Source organism: Neofelis nebulosa, chromosome 5 (assembly GCF_028018385.1).
Source record: "Neofelis nebulosa isolate mNeoNeb1 chromosome 5, mNeoNeb1.pri, whole genome shotgun sequence".
Classification (NCBI taxonomy): Eukaryota; Metazoa; Chordata; class Mammalia; order Carnivora; family Felidae; genus Neofelis; species Neofelis nebulosa.
In genome coordinates this window covers 88,612,269-88,637,905 of record NC_080786.1, presented here as the reverse complement: position 1 = coordinate 88,637,905, position 25,637 = coordinate 88,612,269, and the positions used below count along the sequence as shown (strand labels likewise).

Below are 25,637 nucleotides of genomic sequence, written 5' to 3'. Positions count from 1 at the left end.
TTCCATACTCCTATAACTTCTTCCACAACACCCTTAGAAGAGGTAGAGTCCTATAGTGTCATGCTTCCAACCCCTTGCCACAGCTCAAAGCTGGTTCTTTATTACTACTTCTAAAATGTGTCCCTTAATTACCTTGTTTTCCTCATCTTTTGATCTTTCTCATTTCATTCTCCTAACCTTAAATATAAAGAGGTCTCTGTACACTGAAAAAATCCTTCCTTTGATTCCCATGATCACTAGTAACTCAACACCAGAATCCAGAACCACTCTTTTTCAAAACTTATTTCATTCCTGGCCCAAAAATAAACAAATGATCCTACTTACATATTTAACTATTTCATGCTCTTGTATCTTATCTTGATATCTGCAAGTAAGATATTCTTCTTCGGTATTTCTCATAATAGCTTTACTTACTCATGCAACAGCTATTAAGTGCTTGTTGTGTGCTAAACTCAGTCTAAAATAATACAACAAAAGCTTTAAATTTACTAAAATTCTAATGTGTACATAACACAATTCTAGATATTGAGAATATATTCTAAGCGTAAGGTCTCCTTCTCCATTTTTACTCCTTAAAAATGTACATGGGGAGTTTTGATGCATTATAAAAAAATAAAAAATAAAAAAACAACCTAGCAATTCAAGACAGCACATGTCAGGCTCAACCTAAATGAATGGTACAGGGAATAAAGGCAGGAATCAAAGGGAAAACTTAATCTTAAAACTTAAGATTTCTTCTTAATGAGATGAAATGAAAGACTTAATCAGAGCTGCAGGTTTATCTATGTATCCCCCTTTTATTTTTTTCCTTCCCAACCTGCTACCCTTCCCAACTTCTTTCTTCCAGACTCAATAATGCTAATAAGTTAATATGACAAATGTGAAATTTACTAAAATAATGTTACCAGAGTATACAATGAGCAAATATTTCATCTGGTTGCCCATTTTAGTCTACCCAATACCCACAGCTCCCAGGAAAGAAGGTGAGTTCCTTACTATCATTTTGGACTCTTCCTTCTCCTTATTCTCCGTATCTTACCATCCTTATCCAGCAACATCCATTTCACTCTAATTAACTTAATCAAATTTGCTACTTTAGGCTATTATCATCTCCCCCATATAGTCTCCCATGAAAAAATTAATATAAAACTGTTTTCTTGTCATATCCCTAGTGAGGAATCTATAATAGCCCCTTGTTGCCGGTGGTATCAATTATAATCTCCCCAGCTCAGCCTTCTAGATTCTAGATGATCTACTTTACAGAAAAGATGTAGGTCACCTGGCAGAAGTATCTGTCCTTACCACCCCTCCTCTCCATTTCTGGAGCCAGATGTTCAATTTTCAATTTCCTCTCTACTCTGTGCTGACTCTGTTCCTATCCATCTCCAAGGCTCTACTGCTTCACTGCCTCTCTAAAATAATTTTCCTTATTCCACCAGCTGCGTTTTCTCTGCCTAAAAGCACACTTATAGTTCCCCTATAAAGTCATTTCTTGTAAACCAAAATTTTTCTAACAATTTCCTTCTTCTTATGGACAAATTTTTACAAAGAATAATCTGTGATAAGAATATTGACAAAATAGGGGCACCTGGGTGGCTCAGTCAGTTAAGCATCCGACTCTTGGTTTCAGCTCAGGTCATGATCTTGTGGTTCAAGGGTTCAAGCCCTGCATCAGGTTCCACACTGGCAGTGTGGAGCCTGCTTGGGATTCGCTCTCTGCCCCTCACCCACTCATGTGCTCTCTCGCTCAAAAATAAATAAACTTAAAAAAAAGAAAGAATATAGGCAAAATAACTGCTCCAAAATTTAGAGAGATGATTATTCTGAGAGTACAAGTAGCACATATCCATATAAAAAGGATGTGTTTATCACTAGAAGGGAACTGTTCCAAAGTATTGCCTAGGAAACAAATTAAATCAAGGTGACTACAAATATAACAAGTGTTTGAATGAAGGAAAATGAAATCACAATTAACTAAACTGCAAACATACTGCCTAAAGAAAGAATGTTAGCAATATTGAGGGGGAATATTCATGGAGTCCAGAAAAAGAGAAAGTTAAGACCAAGAGTGTTTCTGTGTGTGTGGATGTATGTATTGTGTCTATTTCCAGGATAGTTTTGGCAAGAACAGTTCAATGTAACCGGTCAACAGGAGTATTTCTAATTCCAAGCTCACAGAGTCACAGATTAGGTCAAGGAGGAGAAGCGGTGCACTGATGGAATAGGCCTTTGTGTGAGTCATGAACTCTTAACTCTCCCTTCTGCCTGACCCACGATTGCATTCAAAATTTTGAAAGGAGCTACATTTGCCAGGGTTTTGAGGAAGTCCACAGTTATCTTCTGGTTTGAAAGGTTCAGGGATCCAGTTTACAGCAAACATTGTAGTCTGTTTCTCTGTATTTCTTACTGTAAATCTGTATTTTGGCTGGTATACTAGCAACTTATAAATTAGAGATAACTATAAGATGAAGTAGATGAAGTGCTCCGATCAAGCTATCTTACCTGAAACAGTGCTGACCCACCCCCATCCTACCTGGACATTCCTTTCTTTCAACTACCATAACATCATGATTTAAGTTCTCTCCTGTTCTTCATGGAAGTTCTTCCGAATCCATCCTTCCAGTATATATGTACCTTCGTTTTGTAAGAATTTCAGTAAATCTTTACCAGTGATTTTCAAAGTGTGGTCCAGGGACTCCTGAAGGTCCTTGACACCCTTTCAGGTGGTCATGAGATCAAAAATACTTTCATAGGGGCGCCTGGGTGGCGCAGTCGGTTAAGCGTCCGACTTCAGCCAGGTCACGATCTCGCGGTCCGTGAGTTCGAGCCCTGCGTCGGGCTCTGGGCTGATGGCTCGGAGCCTGGAGCCTGTTTCCGATTCTGTGTCTCCCTCTCTCTCTGCCCCTCCCCCGTTCATGCTCTGTCTCTCTCTGTCCCAAAAATAAATAAAAAAATGTTGAAAAAAAAATTAAAAAAAAAAAAAAAAACTTTCATAATAATACTTTTTTTTTCTTTTTTGCTTTCCTGAGTACAGAGTGGCATTTTCCGGAAGCTAACATGCGATGTCACTACAGACTGAATGTATTAGCAAATATGAGAATCCAGTTACGTTACAATAAGCCAGATAATATACAGATTTATGTAACTGTAAAACAAATTCTAATTTCACAGAACTAGAACATATAATTCCAAAATGTATACAGAACCACAAAAGACCCTATGAAAAGCAATATTGGGAAAGAAGAACAAAGCTAGGGATATCACCATCCCAGATTTCAAGATATACTACAAAGCTGTAGTAATCAAAACAGTATGGTGCTGGCACAAAAACAGACACATAAATCCATGGAAGAGAATAGAGCCCAGAAATAAACCCACACTCATATAGTCAATTAATCTAGGACAAAGGAGACAAGAATATACAATGGAGGAGATACGGTCTCTTTAACAAATGGTGCTGGGAAAACTGGACAGCTACATGCAAAAGAATGAAACTGGACCACTTTCTTACACCATACACAAAAATAAACTCAAAAGGGATGAAAGACCTAAATGTGAGGCGTGAAACTGTAAAACTCATACAAGAAAGGCAGTAATCTTTGTGACATCAGTTGGCCAAAGAAACATTTTTCTAGATATGTCTCCTCAGGCAAGGAAGATAAAAGCAAAAATAAACTATTAGGATTACACCAAAAGAAATTATCTTTTACACAACAAAAGAAATTATCAACAAAATGAAAAGGCAATCTATGGAATGGGAGAAGACATCTACAAAAGATCTTTCTGATAAGGGATTAATATCCAAAGTATATAAAGAACTTCTACAACTCAATACCATAAAAACAAGAACAAAAAATAAATAATTAGCAAGTGGGCAGAGGATCTGAATAAACATTTTTCCAATTAAGACATACAGATGGCCAACAGACACAAAAAGATGCTCACTCATTATCAGGGAAATACAAATCATAATCACCAGGAAATATCACCTCCATCCATCAGACTGGCTAAAATCAAAAAGATAAGAAATAACAAGTGCTGGTGAGGATGTGGAGAGAAAAAAACTCCTGTGTACTGTTGGTCAAATATAAACTGGTGTGGCCACTGTGGAAGAGTATGGAGGTTCCTCAAAAAATTAAAAACTAAAAAAAAAAAAAAAAAAACCCTGAAATACCTTACAATCCAGTAATTCTACTACTGGCTATTTACCCAAAGAAAGCAAAAACACTAACTTGAAAAGACATATGCACCCCTATGTTTACCGCAGCATTATTTACAGTAGCCAACATACAGAAGTAACCATACATAAATGGATAAAGAAGATGTGCTACACGCATAGACAATGGAGTATTACTCAGCCATAAAAAAGAATAAGATTGTACCATTTGCAACAACATGGATAGACCTATAGAGTACTATGCTAACTGAAATATATCAAAGAGAATTATCACATGATTCCATTTCTATGTGAAGTCTAAACAACAAATGTACAAACAAACCCAAAAAAGCAGAAACAGATCCATAAATCAGAGACAAAAATGGTGACTGACAGCAGGAAGAGAGGTGGGGGATGGGCAAAATAGGTGATGGCGAGTGGGAGGTACAGGCTCCAGTTATGAAATAAGTAACAGGGATAAAGGGTACAGCATAGAGAATATAGTCAGTGGTGTTATAATAGCATTGTATGGTGACAGATGATAGCTACACTTGTGGTAAGCATAATGTAACATACAGAGTTAAGAATCACTATGTTATACAACTGAAATTAATGTGACATTGTGTGCCAACTACACTTCAAAAAAACAATTAAAAAAGAAAGACAGCCTCTGTTTAGGAGACAGAAAAAATACTGCAATTGATGGGGAACAGTTAGCTAATGATCTGCCCATATAATTTTTTAAAAATATGTTCTACATTAACTTTGCAACTGGATTTTTTATAAATAAATAAAATTTTATTTCCCAGTTTTAATTTCTAAAATGGCAAAATATGATATAAGTAACCAAATAAACAAGAGTTACTGGGAGCACTCAAAAATTTTTTAAGAGTAAGGTCATGGGGGTGCTTGGGTGGCTCAGTTGGTTAAATGTCCAACTTCAGCTCAAGTCATGATCTCATGGTTCATGGGTTCAAGCCCCATGTCGCGCTCTGTGCTGATAATGCAGAGCCTGGAGCATGCTTCAGATTCTGTACCTCCCTCTCTCTCTCTGCCCCTCCCCGGCTCACACTGTTTCTCTTTCTCGCTCAAAAAGTAAATAAACATTTAAAAAAATATTTTTTTAAAAGAGTAAAAGGGTCATAAGACCAGTTTTGAGAGCTGCTGACCTAGATACATCTTAACTACAGTTTGCATTCCCTTCCTCTTCTCCATTCAATCTCTTGTAATACAGATGCCTGGACTTCACTAACAAAGAAATTAGTATAGATGTGTGTACATGTGTGGGTTGGTAGACATACATGTATTTCCTAGTTCTGTCCGTTGAGATTACCAAGGGGCAATGGTGTTCAACACACCTAGCACCCAGAACTTCGTTTCTAAATGCCATTATCCAAATAAAAGCAACTGGGGCTCAGTGGAAAAGTGACTAATTTCAGAGGTGGGCCAGGGAAAAATATAAGATGACCCTGTAACATCTTGTGGTAGCACAAACTAAAGAGCCAGAAAAAGGAACAGCACATGTCAAAAGGACATAAGAACCAGTCTGGAGGAGCTCTTAATGGACAAACCTGGAACAACTTGAGCAATGAAATCAATAATGCCAGCACTGGCATTCCCTTTGTTAATTACAAAGGGAAAAGTAGTGACCTTACAATGGGGAAAACTGGAAGATACCACCTTAAATAAGAATTAAGATTTGTATCACCAGTAATAAGATATAGCCACATTGTGTACGGACATCACTTCTGTGGGGTTGTCAAAAATTCAACGCTTTGATCTAATCATAAGAAAACATCAAACTCAAACTGAGAGACGTTCTACAAAATAACTGACCAATAACAAATCAAGTGTCAAGGTCCTAGAAAACAAGACTGACTATTGCCACAGAATGGAGGAGACTTAAGAAGATGCAAAAACTAAATGCAGTGTAGGATCTTGAATTGAATCCTCAAAAGGAAAAAAAGGACATTAGGGGATAAACAAATGAAATTCTGTACTTTTACCAACATTAACTTCCTGGTCTTGATAACTGCATTAGGGTTTATATGCACTCTACATTATTTCTACAACCTTTTTATAAATGTAAAATTATTACAAAATAAAAAGAACACTAAATATAAAAATACTTAGCATCCCAAACTTACCCTAGTGTATACATTAAATATGTGAAGATCTTCTGCATATCAATTATACCTCAATAATGCTGGTTTAAAAAAGTTAGCATTTATACGGTCATCTATATATTTGTGACTCCTCCTCAGCATGATAAATAAAGATTTATCTACCATCTACTGTGTACCAGGCACTGTCCTAGGTGCTAAGGATACAATGGTAGCAGGGTTGGGGGAGGCAGCACATGATCTAGCCTGTACAGTCTACTGCAGTTAATCTGACAGTAACACTGTTTTTATCCCATGTTCAAAATAAGAAAACCAAGGCCCAGGATGGTTACTTATCTAAAATCCTCTTTTTAAAAAAATTTTTTTAAATGTTTATTTATTTTTGAGAGAGACAGAAACAATGTGAGTGGGTTAGGGGCAGAGAGAGAGGGAGACACAGAAGCAGAAACAGGCTCCAGGCTCTGAGCTGTCAGCACAGAGCGAGACACGGGGCTCGAACTCACGAGCTGTGAGATCATGACCTGAGCTGAAGTCAGACGCTCAACCAACTAAGCCACCCAGGGGCCCCTAAAATCCTCTTAAGTAAGAGGGGAAGTCAAAATTTAAACCCAAGTCTTCCAAATCTAGCAACTGAAATTCTAACTGCAATGATCTGTGAATTAATTATTACCTTCATGTTACAAATAAGAAAACTAAAACTTCAGGGAGGTGTCTTACCCAAGCTACGTTATATTTCAAACACTAGGACTTAAACCAAGATCTTGTATCTTTTAGCTCAGTGTTATTTCCATAACTATTAACAGCTTCTTAATAAATGTGAATTATTAAAACTTCTTTTAAAATAATTTTTGCATGAACATTTTATTTCTCCAATTACAAACAACAGTATGCTTGCTGCCAGAATGTGGAAAAAAATTCTAGTGGTTCTAGAATGGCTACTACAAAAGGGAAAGAAAATAACTGAACAAATAACAAAGTGGACAAAACATCATCAATATTTAGGTGAAGAATAAGACTTGAGTTTCAATCCCACCTCTTCCAATTACTATCTGGCTGAACTCGGCTTCCAGAAATAGTATGAAAAAACAAGAAAAGCCTAGGTGGGGTGTTAAAGGAAATAAAACCTAATTCCAAAAAGTATTACCAGCAGTGTGAGACCAAACTAAAATTTAATCACTTACAACTTTCTTCACGCATAAAATGGAGGAAATAATCCTCACAGAGTTTCTGCAGAGTTGAAAGAGATTATATATGGAAAGTATTGCCTACGATACATAGCAGTAGATAGTAGATAGTTCTTGATGCCACTCATTATCATAATCATTTCTTCATCTCTTAATCGTGGTAATAATATCCAGCTTATACACAACAGAAAAATCAAATGAGATTATATAAAGAGCACCTTGAAAACTTTCAAGTTCCAAACAAATATTTATGGTTATTAATTATTATCCTACAATTACAGATGTCTAATTACTTACAGAGGGTTACCAATTTCTACATAACATCTCCACTTAGACATGCTATTATCTGCAACTCAATGTTGCTAAAAATAGCTTAATCTTTTCTTTCACATCAGAACCTTCTTCCAAATTCTCCACCTTTCAATATGCTGAATTATCTCAGCCTCCTGTCTAAAGACATGTTTTAATTTACTTCTCCACTGCCAACCTAAGACCAAGTACAGCTGTTTTCTTTTCCTCACATCATATTCAAACCTAGAAATTCTATTTCCCATTTCCTATTCTAGATCATTTATAAAGATATTAAGTTGGAAATCTCATACACTACTAGAAGAAGAATAAATTGATCAACTTTGTGGACTACAAATTGGCCAGGATATATCAAGAGCCTTAAGAAATCTATACTGAGGAAATAATTTCACATGGCAACAATGTTTACATATAAGAACATTCTTTAAGATAGTAAAAAAAGTGCAAACAGTCTAAATATCCAGTAATAAAGACTGAGATAAATTACACCTATTTGACATTATACAGTTATGAAAAATCTTAGTATTGGATAATATTAATGATGTAGTGAAATGTTCGTAGTTTGAGTGGTAAATATATAATTATGTAAGCAAATATATTTTACAATTTTATACAAACACACAAATATATATGCAGCAAATTGCATAGAAACACAAATACATACACAAAAAAACAAACAAAAAGGAAACACTAAAATGCTAACACACAAATGTTAGTAGTGATTACCCTAGAGGAGTGACATTAAAGCAAAATTTTGCTAACTTCTTTATACTTACAGAATTTTTACCTTTTTATCAAGTATGTTACTTTATAATCTTAAAGAGATGTTAAGTCCAGTATTAGTATAAATCCTTGGTATTAATCAAAGAGAAATCTGTTTGTCATTATCTTAACATATTAAGTTGCTCTAAGAACTAAAACATTAGGCCAGCAAAGTGAAACTGAAAAATGTCTATGGGTGAGTGGGGAAAAAAAGTCAACAAATAAACCTTGATCCCTATCTCACATCATCAGCAAATATCAACTGCAAATGGATTATTAATCTAAATGGGAGAGAAAACCATAAAGCTTCTAGAAGTTAACAAAGTATCTTTGATATTAGTCAATACCTTTGTGACTTTGAGGAAGGCAAAGAACTCTTAAATAAGATATACAGAACACTAACCAAAAGGAAGACTTCTAAACTGAATGTTAACATTAACTTTTGTTCATCAAAAGAGTTAAAGGGCAAATCAGAGTGGAAAACACAAGATATACATACAAAGATCAGATAGACAGATAGATCTCCAACAAATAAACTACAAATCTGTAAGAGAAATAATCTAGCCAAAAAATGGACAAAAGATAAGCATGTGCCTTACAAAAAAAATAATATTCAAATTGACAGTTAAGTATAAAACAGTTAAACAGAAAAACTCAATTTTGTTAGTTATCACTGAAACACAACCTAAAATCACATTGCAAAACTAGTACTGAACCAAAATGGCTAAAATTAAAAGCACTGACAGTTTCACATACCAAGGATATGGGCAATTACTATAAATTGGCAGAATCACTTAGAAAAACTTTCCCAGTACCTACTAAAGCTGAACATATGCATACCCATCAAATTCAACCCTAAGTATATAACCAACAAAAATGACTATGTACATGCACCAAAAGACACATCCAAGAAGAGTCACATCAATACTTTTCATAATAGCCCACATCTTGAAACAATCTAAATGCCTATTACACTAGAATGAATAAATTTTGATATATTTGTACAAATGATGCTTCTACAGAAATAAGAATTAACCACTATTACATGCAATAATGTATGGATATATCTCACAATCTGAACCACAGAAATCAGATACTAGAGAGTATATGATTCTATTTATATTCAGTGCAAAATCAGGTAAAACCAATAGGCCATGCTAAAAGTATTATGGTAGTGGTTATCTTTAGGAATTAGAAAAAGGTTGTGACTAACAAGGAGAGAGCCTCTGAGAGATCTGGGCAGTGTTATACAAGTATGTTCAGTTTTGAGAAAATTCCTTACAAGTTTTCTGTATAAATGTTGTATTTCAATAAAAAGACACACCACTAGAGAAAGGGTGTTACAAATCTGCAGGTACATATTGATAAATACAAGGAACATGCTTGTATATATAGGCATCTATGTCTATACCCATATATAAGGATGATCCTTTCATGATTACTTCAAACAAATCTAGAAACAACACAAATATCCATCAGTATTGCCTTAAATAAAGCACACCATTTAATCAGTCATTAAAATAAATAAGCCAGGGGCACCTGGGTGGCTCAGTCGGTAAAGCATCTGACTTCAGTTCAGGTCATGATATCGCGGTTCATGGGTTTGAGTCCCACACAGCTCTGCGCTGACAGCTCAGAGCCTGGAGCCTGCTTTGGATTTGGTGTCTCCCTCTCTCTCTGCCCCTCCCCCTTTTGCACTCTACCTCTCTAAAATAAACAAACACTAAAAAAAAGTTTTTTAAATAAAAAATATGCCAGTTTTATATACAATAACAAAATCTCTACAAGATGTGTTTTAAATGAATATAGCAAATTTCAAAATGATACAAATACTATAATCTATGTAAACCAAAATATATGATATTTTCATAAGAAATACATTTTAAAAACATTATATAGAGATATACACACTTTGCATGTTTGTAAATTAAAAATTTCCAAAATGCTATTAATATTAGTAGTTATCTCTTTTGAAGTAAAGTAAGTACTGGAAACAACTTTAACTTTTTACTTTGTTCTAAACTATTTTAATCTTTACAATCACTATGTAATCGTTTTATAATAAACAATATCATACCATTATTTAAAAAAAAATGATCTGAGACTGATCTGGCTAGGCTGACAATAATAGCTAGCCTTGTCAATAATGATTTTCAATTTGTGTTCTACTGTCCTAAGAGTACAATGCTCATTCAGTACTATTGTCCCACAATTCCGGATCAATTACACATCAAAGATCAGACAGAACTATATTAAAAGTGTTAAGAGACTAGCTATGTTATTAAAGTCATCTAGAAAGAAGTCTATTAACAATTTATGTCCACATAAAGGAAAAACAATGAATTAAATCAAACAACTTTAAGAGTGTAGGAGGATACTAAAAAACAGATCGTTCTGTGTTAGCTTCCTGAAATAATCTCCTAGAAGAAATACCTTGATTCATCAGCTTATCAAGTGAGTTGAAATAACAAGGAGTAATATGACTCATACCAGGGCAAACTATGAAGCAAGATTACTTAACTCTATGTATTCTGCTCAAATATTGATTCCTATCAAATACCACACTAGAATCTATATAGCATGTGAGTAAAGTCTTATTTAAAAACAAAAACAAAAAAAACCTTGTTGATACATTTTACCATCTCTTCTCCTTAAAATAAGCTCAGTTAATGAATCTATTTCTGAAAAATGATCTCCAAAGGGTATGCTCAAGTAAAAAGTATTTGAATGGGAAAAATAAAAGCACTTCTTAAAACATAGAGCCCTAATAACAGCCAGTGCATTCACCTCAAAGACAAGGACCTCAACAGCCAATGAACATTAACAAAACTATTTCTAAATCCCTCACATGAACTTAAAAGAAATGTAATGGTAATAAGAATTGGCTAAAAGTAATAAATGACTCTGTTATATTTATATATATAAATTTTTTTAAAAAGCTTACAATGTAATGGGGATATAACAAGTGGGGAGATAGCCAAAAAGAGAAGAAACATATCCTATCCAATGACTATTTAAAAGCAAATAAATACAAAGGCAAACAGAATTATCACCTTCCAGGATGACGGTGAAAGATCTTTTGTTACCAAAAGGCAATCCAATTCTGTAATTAAACCAGAGTACAAAATATGTGGCAAAACTAAAAAGTATCTTAAAATCACTGAAATGGGGAAAATGGTTTTTTTTCTTTTTTAATAAAAAAGTTACCCATTACAAGACATATACTCAAATTACTAGCATCAGTATATGTTAGGTGTTTACTGACTAGAGCAAGAGTTATATGGGAATATATCTATATAATCCTCCTTAAGTTAATAACAGGATTTAAGAAAATTTAAAGACTCAAAAATCAAACAAAGGTCTTACCAATAGCCAAATACATTTTGAGTTCCTTAGGCCATCAAATAAAATAATCATAAATATAAAATGCATGCAAGTATTCCTACAATTTTCTTCATGCTGCTTTATAGCACAAAAACTCATGGCTAAAATAAAATGCCACACAAATGCTGAAGTATATTTTTTCAGGAGTTATGAATACCTGAAATAACTTTACATTTTATTTTACCATCATATGACTAGAACGTGATTTTTTATAGCTCCTAATTTACAAAATCCTTTTGCTCAAGTGATATAATCCAACAGTTTTCTAAAAACAAATGTGGCATATATGATTATGAATTACAATTTGCTCCATTTTGTCAACACAAATTAAGTCTTTACTCCTCAACATGCTTGCTTGCCATCAAACTGGAAAAATAAAGACCATACAGAGTTATGGTTTCTTAAATCCTACTGAATGAATATAAGAACTAAAAGAATAAACCAAATACTTTTCTTCACATTCCTAAAATAAATTTAGTTTCTGAGTGAAGAAGCTTTCTGACTCAGTGTATCCAATAAAATTTTTTGCAATGATGGAAATGGTTCTTTATCTTTGCTGTCCAAAACAGAAGCCACTTAACCACCTGAAATGTGGCTAATGAGACCAATGAAATGAAAAACTAATTTTACTTAATTTTAATTCGTTTCTTTTTTTTTTTTAATTTTTTTAATGTTTATTTTTGAGAGAGAGAGAAAGACAAAGTGTGAGTGGGGGAAGTGCAGAGAGAGAGGAGACACAGAATTTGAAGCAGGCTCCAGGCTCTGAGCTGTCAGTACAGAGCCTGACGTGGGGCTTGGACTCACAGACTATGAGATCATAACCTGAGCCAAAGTCAGATGCTTAACCAAATGAGCCACCCAGGTGCCCCTTAATTCAAGTTTCTAATAAATTAGAAAACAAAGTTCTCTAAATGAATAAACTGTAGACATTCACAAGTTCGCCCGTAGACTGGAGCTGAAAATGTAGGGCCACTGAGGGTGGGTGACTGATACAGAATAGTAAGGTTAAGATAAATTCTGAAAATTAGCAGTTACCACAAATGAAGAACTTTTATTCAACTGTCACAAAACACTTGAGAGTTTACATAGGCTACAGAACCTAAACCGTTATTAACAATCTAAAAGAACTCAAAACTCAACTTTTGTTTTGAATTAACAAAAAAATAAATAAAAAGTTAATATGAAATAAAGTTTTTTTATGTCTTCCAAACGAACAAATAAAAGAAAATCATTAATATGCTCAATATGTATTTTTAAAAGTCTTTATTAACACAATCTAAAAAGGATGCAAGGCCTGGTAAATCAAGTTTTCACACTTTTGGGGACCTGAGTCATACTGTTCTAGATCACTGTCCTCTCTTTAATTCAAAAATGTATATTCATGATCCCAAGATTTGCCCTTCACCACATGCCATATTAGCAGGAATGCATAAATAAAAAGAAGGAATATGATTTCTCATGTCTGTTGTGTTCTACTATAAAGCAATGTTACACAAATCCTAAATTCTGCCTTTGGTGTATATAGTATGAGACAACTTTTCATTGATTCATTCCCAGCATGGACTCAAATTTATCATTACCTAGTAGGAGTAACAGGACTCAACTACAAATTATCCATACATATGGAATATGTAACAGACATTTAAGAAGTATTAGAAGAATAAGAAGTTACGAAAAGTTCAAAATATGCTGGTAAATGAAAACAGTAGATAAACAAGCAACATCATTCCATGCCTGGTATGCATATGAAAAAAGCATAGGGGTACATATACCAAAATGTTAGGAGTGACTATACCTGGTGGTGGGGATATAATAAGGTATTTACCCTGGAGATATGTACATCTATGTTCACACAAAAACCTATGCATGAGTGTTCATAGCAGCTTTATTTGTAGTAGCCAAAATGTGGAAAAAGCTACAATGTTCTTCAGTAAATGAATGGTTAAACCGTGGTCCATCAACACCATGAAATACTATTCTATAATAAAAAGGAACAAATTATTGATACACACAACTACTCACATGGCTCTCAAAGGCATTCTGTTAATTGAAAAAAGTCAATCTCAAAAGGTCACATACTGTAGGAGTCCACTAATATAACACATAAAATGACAACGACATAGAGGTAGAAAATAAATTAGGGGTAAGATAGCCAGGGGTTAGGAATGATGGTGTTGGAAGAAGAGGTGTGACTAGGGGTCGCACCAGGGAGGTCTCCTCATGATAGATTCATTCTGTTACCTTGGTTTCGATGGTAGTTACACATTATCTACATGTGTGATAAAGTATACAACACTGGACATATTATAGCACTGTCAACTGCCTGATTTTGAGACTGTACTATAATTATGTAGAATTTAACCACTAGAGGAAACTGGGTGAATGCTACACAGGACCTCTCTGTACTAATTTTGTAACTTCCTATGACTCTGTATAATTTCAAAATTAAGTTTCAACAAAAGTAAAAGAATAAATCTTGTCCCTTCCCCTTCCTGCCCCTCCCTATTCACCCGCTTTCCATGAATCATTCACTCCTAAAGCCATATGCTGTAGCATAACAGGGTACAAGATCCCAGACAAGATAAAGTCATCTGCTGCACAAATCAAGATGTCAGAATGTACGTAGGGTGAGGAGGTTCTTCACATAAGACAGCTCAGGGTGAGTTGTCAGAACCCAAGCAGCAAAAGGAAGGGTCTGTATTATATAGGAAGAGCAGCCTGGAGCAACGTGTCAGAAGCTAAGTGGGTGCGGAAGGTATCAAAGTATGAGTGTGGACCAGAACCACGTACAAGGAGGGCTCCATGTGGTGATGAGGCCCAGGACAAGTTGTCAAAGCACATGCAGGGGAGGGTATGAGCTGCAATGGAGTATAGGAGCCTGGGTAGAGGGAAGAGGGCATCTGCACAGGAAGATGGGGTGACAAATGGTTTTACACATGGGGGGTAGGGGAGGTCTAATCAAGTAAGTAAATATATTAATGATAATGGAAGCCAGGTTTCTCACTGTCTAAGAAGGGAGTTATAGTATATGTGCTGCCGAAGCGAGCACAAGAAGGGAATTATAAAATACAGAAGGGAAGGCTGCCTGGTTGGGTCAGTGGACGAGCATGCAAGTCAATCTCAGGGTCATGAGTTTGAGCTCCAAGTTGGGTACAGAGATTACAAAATAAATAAAATAAAATAAAATAAAATAAAATAAAATAAAATAAAATAAAAGTAATAAAATACAGAAGGGAGAAAACTGAAATATACTCTGTGGTAATGGACCATAATCAGAGGGTTAGTGTCAATTCAGTTTTATAATGCTGACAGGCAAATATAGGAGACAGTTATAGATGGAAGTGGGTATATAAATGTATGTAATTATGTATATACATACATTCCCTAGCTCTGTCCACTGAGAGCCCTGGAAGCAGCCAAACCCCAAGAACAATGAGCAACACATTAGGCACCCAGATCTTGCCTTTTAAATGTCATTTTCCACTAAAATGAACTAGGGTTCCTTAGAGAAATGGCTGACTCCAGGGGTGAGGCAGGAAAAATTCAAGACAGGCCTAAAACATCTTGGGGCAGAAAGCAAGGATGTGTTAAAAAGATTGATGGGATATAAAAAATGAACACAGAAGTCAGCCTAAAGAGGCTCCAATTGGCCAAATCTTCAACCATGCATTAAAATAATCATAGTAATAGATTTTAACCCAGTTAATAAAATTCCTAAGCCCATGCTGATACAAATAAATAAATGAATAAATTAAAAGATGTAATGAGAAATGAGATTAACATTACAGTGACAAAACCTGCCAGACATCACCTTAATCAACTTATCAAAGTGAACTATCAGAATGGGGCAAATAAAAATCATGTGCCTCCTGTTAGAGTGCAATGAGGGAGAAGACACAGCATCACTTTTTGCAACATCCCTCCCAAAGTTAGTACCTTAAGTACCATTAGAGTAAAAACCAGATAAATCCAAACCAAGAAACATTCTACAAAATATATGGTAATTTTCAAGTACTATGATCACAAAATTTTAAAGTGAGAAACTAGAGGTGCCTGGGTGGCTCAGTCAGTTGACTGTCTGGCTCTTGGCTTCGGCTCAGGTCATGATCGCATGGTCATGAGAATGAGCCCTATGTTGGTCTCTGCACTGAGCGTGGATCTTGCCTGGGATTCTCTCTCTCCCTCTCTCTCTCTCTGCCCCTACCTGCCTTCATTCTCTCTCTCTCTCTCTCTCTCTCTCTCTCAAAATAAATAAATAAAAACAAATAAAGTGAAGAACCAAGACAAAAGAAAACTAAAGAGACATGTCAAATAATGCAATATATAATTTTTTCAAATTAACTATTGGAAGACAAGTAGAACAGTAAAGAATATGTGTCAAAGACCAATCCAAAATATATAAAGAATTTAAAAGCTCAATACCCCAAAAATAAATAATCCAATTTAAAAATGTGCAGAAGACATGAACAGACATTTCTCCAAAGAAGACATAACAGGTGGCCAACAGACACAGGAAAAGATGTTCATCATCATTTATCATCAGGAAGTGCAAATCAAAACTACAATGAGATACTACCTCACACCTGTCACAATGGCTAAAATCAACAATACAAGAAACAGATATTGGCAAGGATGTAGAGAAAAAGGAACACTCATGCACTCTTGGTGGGAATGCAAACTAGTGCAACCACCATGGAAAACAGTATGGAGATTCCTCAAAAAGTTAAAAATAGAACTAACCTATGACCCAACAATCACACTACTGGAGATTTATCCAAAGAATTAAAAAACACTAACTCAAAGGGATACATGCCACCCCCCCCATGTTTACAGCAGCATTATTTACAATAACCAAGATATGGAAAGTGTCCATCAATTGATGAATAAAGAAAGATGTGGTATATACATATACAGCAGAATATTATTCAGCCATAAAAAAGAATGAAAGGTTGCCATTTGTAACATCACGGATGGAGCTAGAAAGTATTATGCTAAATGAAATACGCCAGTCAGAAAAAGAAAAACACCGTACGTTTTCACTCATATGGAATTTAAGAAACAAAACAAAGGGGAACTAAAGACGGAGACACACACAAATCAAGGAACAAACTCTTAATTATAAATGGTTACCAGAAGGGAGGGGCAGAAGAATGGGTTAAATAAATGATGGGGATTAAGAAGAGTCATTATGAGTACTAAGTGATATGCAGAATTGTTTAATCACTATATTGTACAACCGAAACTAATGTAATACTGTATGTGAACTAAATTAAAATTAAAAAAATTTTTTTAAAGTGTCAAAGATCAAAACTAGTCCAACTTGACCTGACATTTACAAAATAACCCACCCAATAACTTCCAAAATACATTCTTTTCAAGTGAGTATAGAACAATCACTGACTAATCATATATTGAGTGCTAAAAGAGTCTCTCAATGAATTTAAAAGGATTGAAATTATCCACTGCACATTCTCTGACCATGGTAATTAAATGATCAATGACAAAAAAATACCTGGAAAACTTCAGAACATTAGAAGTTAAGCAACACACTTCTAATTCATGAATCAAAATGAAAACACAAAGGAAGAGAAGTTTATAGCTCAAATGCTTATGTGAAAAATGAAGAAAGGTCTAAAACGGTCATCTAGGCTCCCATTGTAAAAGCTAAGAAAAGGGGCATCTGGGTGGCTCCACTGGGTAAGCATCCGACTTTGGCTCAGGTTATGATCTCACAGTTTGAGAGTTCGAGCCCTGCGCCAGGCTCTGTGTTGACAGCTCAGAGCATGGAGCCTGTTTTGGATTCTGTGTCTCCCTCTCTCTCTCTCTGCTCCTCCACCACTCACACACTATCTCTTTCTCTCAAAAATAAATTAAAAAATTTAAAAACAAAAAGCTAAGAAAAGAGCAAATTAAGAACAAAGTAAGTAGAAGGAAGGAAATAAGGAAATAATAAAAATGAGTTAAAGCTGAAATTCACAAAGGTAACAATCTATGAAACCAAAACCTGATTCTCTCAAGAGACCAATAAAATTGATAAATCTCTACCCAGACTAATCAAGAAAAGGACAAACTATCACTACCAGGAATGAGAAAGAAAAAAATTATAGATCAGACAATAAAAGAATTTTAAAAATTATGAAAAATTTTGTTCAATTAAACAAGAAATGGACGAATTCCTTAAAAAATACAACTTATCAAAACGGATTTAAGAAAAAAAAATTTAAATCTGGAGAAGCCTTATATATGTTTTAAAATTTGAACACGAAATTTAAAACTTCTCACAAAGAAAACTCAGTCCCATATTAGCTTCAGTGGTAAAGCCTTTCAAAAAGACATAGAGTAGGGGCGCCTGGGTGGCGCAGTCGGTTAAGCATCCGACTTCAGCCAGGTCACGATCTCGCGGTCCGTGAGTTCGAGCCCCGCGTCAGGCTCTGGGCTGATGGCTCGGAGCCTGGAGCCTGTTTCCGATTCTGTGTCTCCCTCTCTCTCTCTGCCCCTCCCCCGTTCATGCTCTGTCTCTCTCTGTCCCCAAAATAAATAAAAAACGTTGAAAAAAAAATTTAAAAAAAAAAAAAAAACAAAAAGACAGAGTAGAAATGAACAAATCTTAAACTCTTTCAAAAAATACAAGAGGAAATACTTCCTAACCCATTTATGAAGCCAGTATACCTAAAACAAAGATATGCAAGGAAACTAATATTCCTCATAAATGTACACTTAAAAATTGTTTTAAAAACAATTTAAAACCACCTGGGTGGCTCAGTTGGTTAAGCATCCGACTTTGGCTAAGGTCATGATTTTGCGGTTCGTGAGTTCGAGGCCCACATCAGGCTCTGCACTGACAGCTCAGAGCCTGAGCCTGCTTCAGAATCTGTGACTCCCTCTGTCTCTGACCCTCCCTAGATTGTGCTCTGTCACTCTGTCTCTCAAAAATGAATAAAAAGCTAAAAAAAATTTTTTTTAATTACTTTAAAAGGTTAGTAAACTGAATCCAGAAATGTATAAAAAGGATGACACATCATGACCAATTGTAGCTTATCCTAGGAATACAAGCTTGGTTTAATACTTGAAAATCAATCAATGCAATTCATCATATGAAGATAGTAAGAAAAAAAATCATTATCACCTAATAAATGCAGAAAAAGCATTTAAGTTACACATTCATTTATATGAAAAAATAATCTCAGCAGGGGTGGCTGGGTAGCTCAGTCAGTTTAACGTCTGACTCTGACTCTGAACCTTTACGTACCTGTAACAGTCACAAAAGACACAGCCAAAGTAAAAAGAATCAACCGCATTTGGGGCGCCTGGGTGGCTCAGTCAGTTAAGCCTCTGACTTTGGCTCAGGTTATGATCTCACAGTTTGTGGGCTTGAGCCCTGCATCGGGTTCTGTGCTAAAAGCTCAAGGCCTGGAGCCTGCTTCAGATTCTGTGTCACCCTCTCTCTCTGCCCCACCCCCGCTCACACTCTGGCTCTTTCAAAAATAAATAAACGTTAAAAAATTTTTTTGAAAAAGAAAAAACAAAATCAACCACATTTCTATATACTGGTCATTAACAATTAAACACTGAAATTTTTAAAAATACCATTTACAATTGCATTCAAAACATGAAATATTTAGGGGTAAATATTTCCAATAACTCTATACTTAAAACTACATAACAATGCTAAGATAAATTAAAGAAAACCTAAACAAAGTGATTATGCCATGTTCACGGACTAGAAACCACTACTGTTTAGATGCTGATCAAGTCAACATATAGAATCAATATAATCCCAATAAAAACCCAGCTGGTTCTTTTTATAGAAACTGAAAGGTTGATTCTACATTTTATACGAAAATACAAACAACCTAGAATGGTCAAAACAGTCTTGCAAGAAGAATAACAAAACTGGGAGACTACACTACCTGATTTCAAGATTTACTACACAAGATTCAACAATCAAGACAGTGTAATACTGATGCAAAAATATAGACACTGGATCAAACAAAATGAAAACACAAGAGAAACAGCTTAACTTCTAGAAAGACACCCCCCCCTCAAAAAATGAAAAAAAGATTCATACAAAAATGTTCATAGCAGTTTTATCCATAAAGATTGAAAAGTAGAGATAATACAACCATAACAGGGGAAATGAATAACCAAACTTTAGGATAATAAGGCAACAGAGTATTAATAATAGAGTATTAATCAACAATAAAAAGAAATGAACTACTTACTGATCCACTCAACCAACATGGATAAACCAAAAACATTATGCTGAGCAAAAGAAGCCAGACATAAGAGTTATATACGATGCCATTTGCATAAAGTTCTCAAGAGGACTGATTAGGAAGAAACACAAAGAAACCCTCTAAGATGACAGAAATATTCTGTCTGGACTGTAGCTTATACAAGTCTATGCAGTTGTCCAAACTCTGAACTTTAAAATTAGGAGCTGAGAGGGGCGCCTGGGTGGCTCAGTCGGTTAAGCGTCCGACTTCAGCTCAGGTCACGATCTTGCGGTCCGTGAGTTCGAGCCCCGCGTCGGGCTCTGGGCTGATGGCCCAGAGCCTGGAGCCTGCTTCCAATTCTGTGTCTCCCTCTCTCTCTGCCCCTCCCCCGTTCATACTCTGTCTCTCTCTCTCTCTCTGTCTCAAAAATAAATAAACGTTAAAAAAAAAAAATTAAAATTAGGAGCTGAGAGCATTCACTTTAAAGTTTTCCTCAATTAAAAAAAAATTTTTTTTTCACTCAAAATATATTTGACTGCCTACCATAGCCGAGGTATTGAAAACTTGCAAGAAAAAGAAGTCAATTATCAAAATGAAAAGCAAACAAAGAGAAACCTTTTAAGCTGAGAAATAAAAGCCAGTAGACTGCCAGTCAAAGAATGTTACAGGTATATACACAACATGTACAGAAGTAACAGAAAAAAAAAAAAAAATCACAGTGGATCTGGGCAACTAAAGTAATTAAAGTATGAAGCTCACATAGAGCACTCACAGACCACTTTCATAAAACACTCCTTCACAAATTTAAAAGAACAGAAATTATACAATATATGCTCTCAGACCACAAAGGACTTAAACTGAAAATTAATAACAGAAAAAGATGGAAAATACCCAAATACTTAGAGATTAAACAACACACTTCTAAATGATATGTGGATCAAAGAAGGTATCTGAGGAGAAATTAAAAGATATATTGAACTAAAGAAAAATAAAACAATTCATCAAAATTTGTGGGATGCAGTGAAAGCAGTGCTTAGAGGGAAACTCCTATCACTGAATGCATATATTAGAAAAGAAGATCTAAAATCAATCATCTAACCTTCCAACTTAGAAAACTAAACAAGACCAAATCAAACCCAAAATAACAGAAGAAATCATAAAAATTAGAGCAGAAATCAGTGAAATTAAAAACTAGAAATCAACAGAGAAAATAAAAAACTAACTCTTCTAAAATATCAATAAACTTGGTAAGACTCTACTAGGGTCTAGCAGAAAACAAGGAATTGTCCAATAGGTATGAGATTCAGTTTTGCAAGAAAAAACAGCTCTAGAGACCTGCTGAACAATAATGGATATTAAAAGGATAACAAAGGAATACTGTGAGCAACTCTATGCCCACAAATTTCAAAATCTAGATGAAACGGACTAATTCCTTGAAAGGCACAATCTGTAAAAACTCACACAAGAGAAAATAAATAATCTGAACAGGTCCTACATCTATTAAAGAAACTGAGTAATTAATAACCTTTAAAAACAAACAAACAAACAACCTTCCCAAAAGTACCAGGCTTTATGTACTCAACTGAGTTTTATCCTACATTTATGAAAGAAATTATACCAATTCTCTACAATCTCTTTCAGAAGTTAGAAGCAGAGCGAATAATCCTAGCTCATTCTTCAAGGCCAGGATTACCCTAATATCAAAATCAGAAACAAAGATATTACAAAAAAACTAGCCCAATATAACTCACAAACAGATACAAAAAATCCTCAACAACATATCAGCAAATTGAATCCAACAATGTATAACAAGAATTACACACAACAACCAAGTGGGATATATTAGAGGTATATAAGGGTGGTTCAGCATTCAAAAATCTGTCAATGTAAGCCATCACATGAACAGACTAAAAAAAGGTAAGGCTATTGCAAAGGGCTAGAAAAGTTGGTGGGCACATGTATTAGAATATAACTATAACAATTATTCATTCATTTACACTATGTGCCAATACCTGGGATACGATGGAAAATAAGACAAAATTCACGCTCTCATAGAGCCTACAATCTATTAGACAGACACTGAACAAGTAACCACGAGTCCCTATTGCAGAGACTCAACCTGGACTAAACAGAAGAGGCAGGCTGATAATGATGAACCACTAACTAGATTAAAAAACAGGAAGGGGGTATGGCTAAAGGGAATATTACAAGCAGGATGCATGAAGGTTCTGAAGCAAAAGAAAAAGTACAGTGTATTAGATATACTGAAAGAAATCCAAGTCTAATATCACAGAAAGGATAGAAGAGGATTACATTATGGTTATGGTTTTGTTGGTCAGTCATCAGGTAAAAAGAAAAACAAGAAGGCAAAAAAATTATGAGTGCCTACAAAAGAATATTTTAGGTGAGAAACAATGACATTTAGGATAAACAGGAAAAACTAAAAGGGTCGATATGCTTTTGAAAAAGGTAATGAAAAAAATACAGACACCAGGAATTGCCAAGTTACAGAACCCGAAGGAAAAACCTTCAGGTATATGATCTTTTTCTAGTTATACTCAAGATTCAATCTTTCTACTCTTTAAGGAAACCAAGAAGTTGAAACAAAATCTTTAAAATTTAAGCACTTAAAATTTAATACACAGTAATCCTGGAAAAGATAAGTTACTAAATGTATACAATACAAAAACCTGATTTTGCCTTTTTCAAATGTGATTTCTGTCAACATTTAGTGTATCCATTTAGTAACACCCAGTTAACTATTAAGACTTTAAACATTTTCTGAAATTTCTTCAATGACTTGAAGCATTACTTAACACAAAATTAATTATGTTTCTAACTATAAGTTAACATTAATTTTAAAAAGGAATTACTTACAGGGACATTAAGTGCATACTGTAGTCCTTGAGGAAGTCTTTCATGTGTTTCCATCTGCTCTTCATCATTTTTCACTGTCTCCTCATGGACCATGAGTTCATCATGTGATATCATATCCTGTTGTCTCATTTCGCTTTCTTGTAACACTTCATCTGCAGCAAGGATCTCCTGGTGAGGCATACTCCGATCTTGAAGTACCGACTCCTGCAGTTCCCCAGACACGGTAGACTGGCCAGACACTCCACCCATTACAACCATTGCCCTGGAAGACTGCATTTCGTCTATGCCGCCACATTTAAGAAATAATCCTTCCAGTTTGTCGTCAATGTTCATGCTTAAGTATAACTGCCTAGAAAGACCAAGTTTGGCAACAAAGCATAATAAATTAGTTTTATATGTCTACTTGATCCTTTTTAAATTTCAATTATGAAAGGTACACACTTTATTAGAAAAACTTTATTCATGTAATTCGTATTGTCTCCAATTTTAATAATATCAAGATAAGTTTCCAAAGGCTGGTGGAATAAAATGCAACTTCTCATTTTTGACATAAAGGCAAAAAATCGTAATCTATTTCATTATGAAAAAGGAGTATGACATAAAGGAAATTGGGGGGAAGTATCTGTAACAAAGGAGTCATGTTCTTTAATATATTAAAATGTCAAAAAAATTTTAAAGGTGTATAAAGAAATAAACTGACAAACCACTATCAGGCAAATCATAAAGAAAACTTAGAAAACAGTCACTAAATATACAAAATAATAGTCACTTACAGTAGTAATCAAAGAAATGAAAATTAAAACAGAACTACCATATTTCATCCACCAAACTGGTAGTGACTCTTTAAAAAAATATACGTCCAGGGGCGCCTGGGTGGCGCAGTCGGTTAGGCGTCCGACTTCAGCCAGGTCACGATCTCGCGGTCCGTGAGTTCGAGCCCCGCGTCGGGCTCTGGGCTGATGGCTCGGAGCCTGGAGCCTGTTTCCGATTCTGTGTCTCCCTCTCTCTCTGCCCCTCCCCCGTTCATGCTCTGTCTCTCTCTGTCCCAAAAATAAAATTAAAAAAACGTTGAAAAAAAAAAATTTAAAAAAAAAAAAAAAAAAAAATATACGTCCAATGTTGAGGTAGGTTTAAAAAAAAAAAAAGACACTCATTATGAACAGTAGGAGAATAAATTAGCTCAATTACTTTCAAAGGCAATTTGGTACTTTCTATCAAAAGCCATAAAAACACATATATTCTTTGAACTGGTAATTATACTTATAGGAACCTATCCCAATGAAACAAAATATATACATGAAAAATCACTACAGTAATTTACATTAGCAAAAAAATGGAAATACACTATTCAACAAACAAAACTGGTTAAAATATATTCATACATATGTCTTAAAACTACAGTGACAGCTATACAACTCAGTAAAAATCCCTGAAGTGAACACTTAAAATGGGTGGATTTTATCATATGTAAATTATATCTCACAGTTTTTCTCAAAAATAGAATCAGAATAATGGCTACCCTTGGGGGTGGGGGGGGGTTGCTGCTGATAACAACAGGCAGGCAACGGGGAGTGTATGGGAGCTAGCAATATTTTTTTCTTGAGTTGAATGCTGGTTGGACAGATATGCTCACTTTGTAAAATTTCAAGTTGTACATCTGCAAAATATGTATGTTTTTGTCAGTTACTACACTTCAATAAAAAGTTAAAATCTGCTGACACTACAAAACAGTAATAAAATTATTCTTGAAAAATATTTGAAAATGTGGGGGAATATCCCAGTATTAAAGGAAATGTATGTGCGTATTTAAAGATACATAAGTTTATGTAAAATGTTAACACCATTAACATTACCACTGGTGGTGAAATTACCAGAAGTTTTTTTCATATTTACATTTATCTCTAATTTGAAAACTTACTATAATAAAATTTTACTTTTTATACATGCTTTTAAATTTGTTAAAATGAAATAAAGGTGATACTTTCCTTACTAATACTTTTTTTTTTTTTAACATTTATTTATTTTAGTGAGACAGGGACAAAGCACCAGTGGGAAAAGAGCAGAGAAAGAGGGAGACATAGAAGCTGAAGCAGGCTCCAGGCTCCGAGCTGTCAGCACAAAGCCTGATGCAGGGCTTGAACCCACGAACCACGAGATCATAACCTGAGTGAAAGTCAGATACTGAACCAACTGAGCCACGCAGGTGCCCCACTAATATATTCTTAAATAACACATGATTAAATTTAACAGGTCATGAGACCTAGACACTATCAAATAATTATATTATTTCCTCCATTATTGTAGAAAAGATAGGCAATATTAAATCTGCCCTTCTAACTTTGGTTGCTGTAAATTCAAATTCCACTGTTACTCCAAGAACCAACATAATGATCATGAAAGCTAAAGAAACTTCATCTCAAAAAACATGAAAGCACTGGTGCAAAGTTTGTTTTCCAAAACTGATTTCTACTATCAGACTGTGTAAAAATAACATACATGCCCTCTGCAAAGGGACAAGTCCAAAAGTAGTAAATGCATTTAACTATTTGTCTCAGTTTAGTCACCTCTTTCCCAAATCAATCAGGTAGGTACTAGCTACTACCTTGATCATAGCTTTCAAAGGTAA

General features: G+C 34.9%; 1 protein-coding gene across 6 annotated transcripts in view; it reads right to left on the bottom strand.

Annotated features, from left to right (window-relative positions):
- The window catches only part of ZNF148 (zinc finger protein 148), a 122,062-nt gene that overhangs the window by 44,930 nt on the left and 51,495 nt on the right, over positions 1 to 25,637 (bottom strand). For all 6 annotated transcript variants that reach the window (XM_058731085.1, XM_058731079.1, XM_058731080.1 and 3 more), the window contains one exon: positions 23,012 to 23,360. In XM_058731085.1, the coding sequence (XP_058587068.1) occupies positions 23,012 to 23,344 (333 nt within the window). In that variant the 5' untranslated portion in view covers positions 23,345 to 23,360. The remainder of the gene's footprint in view (positions 1 to 23,011; positions 23,361 to 25,637) is intronic.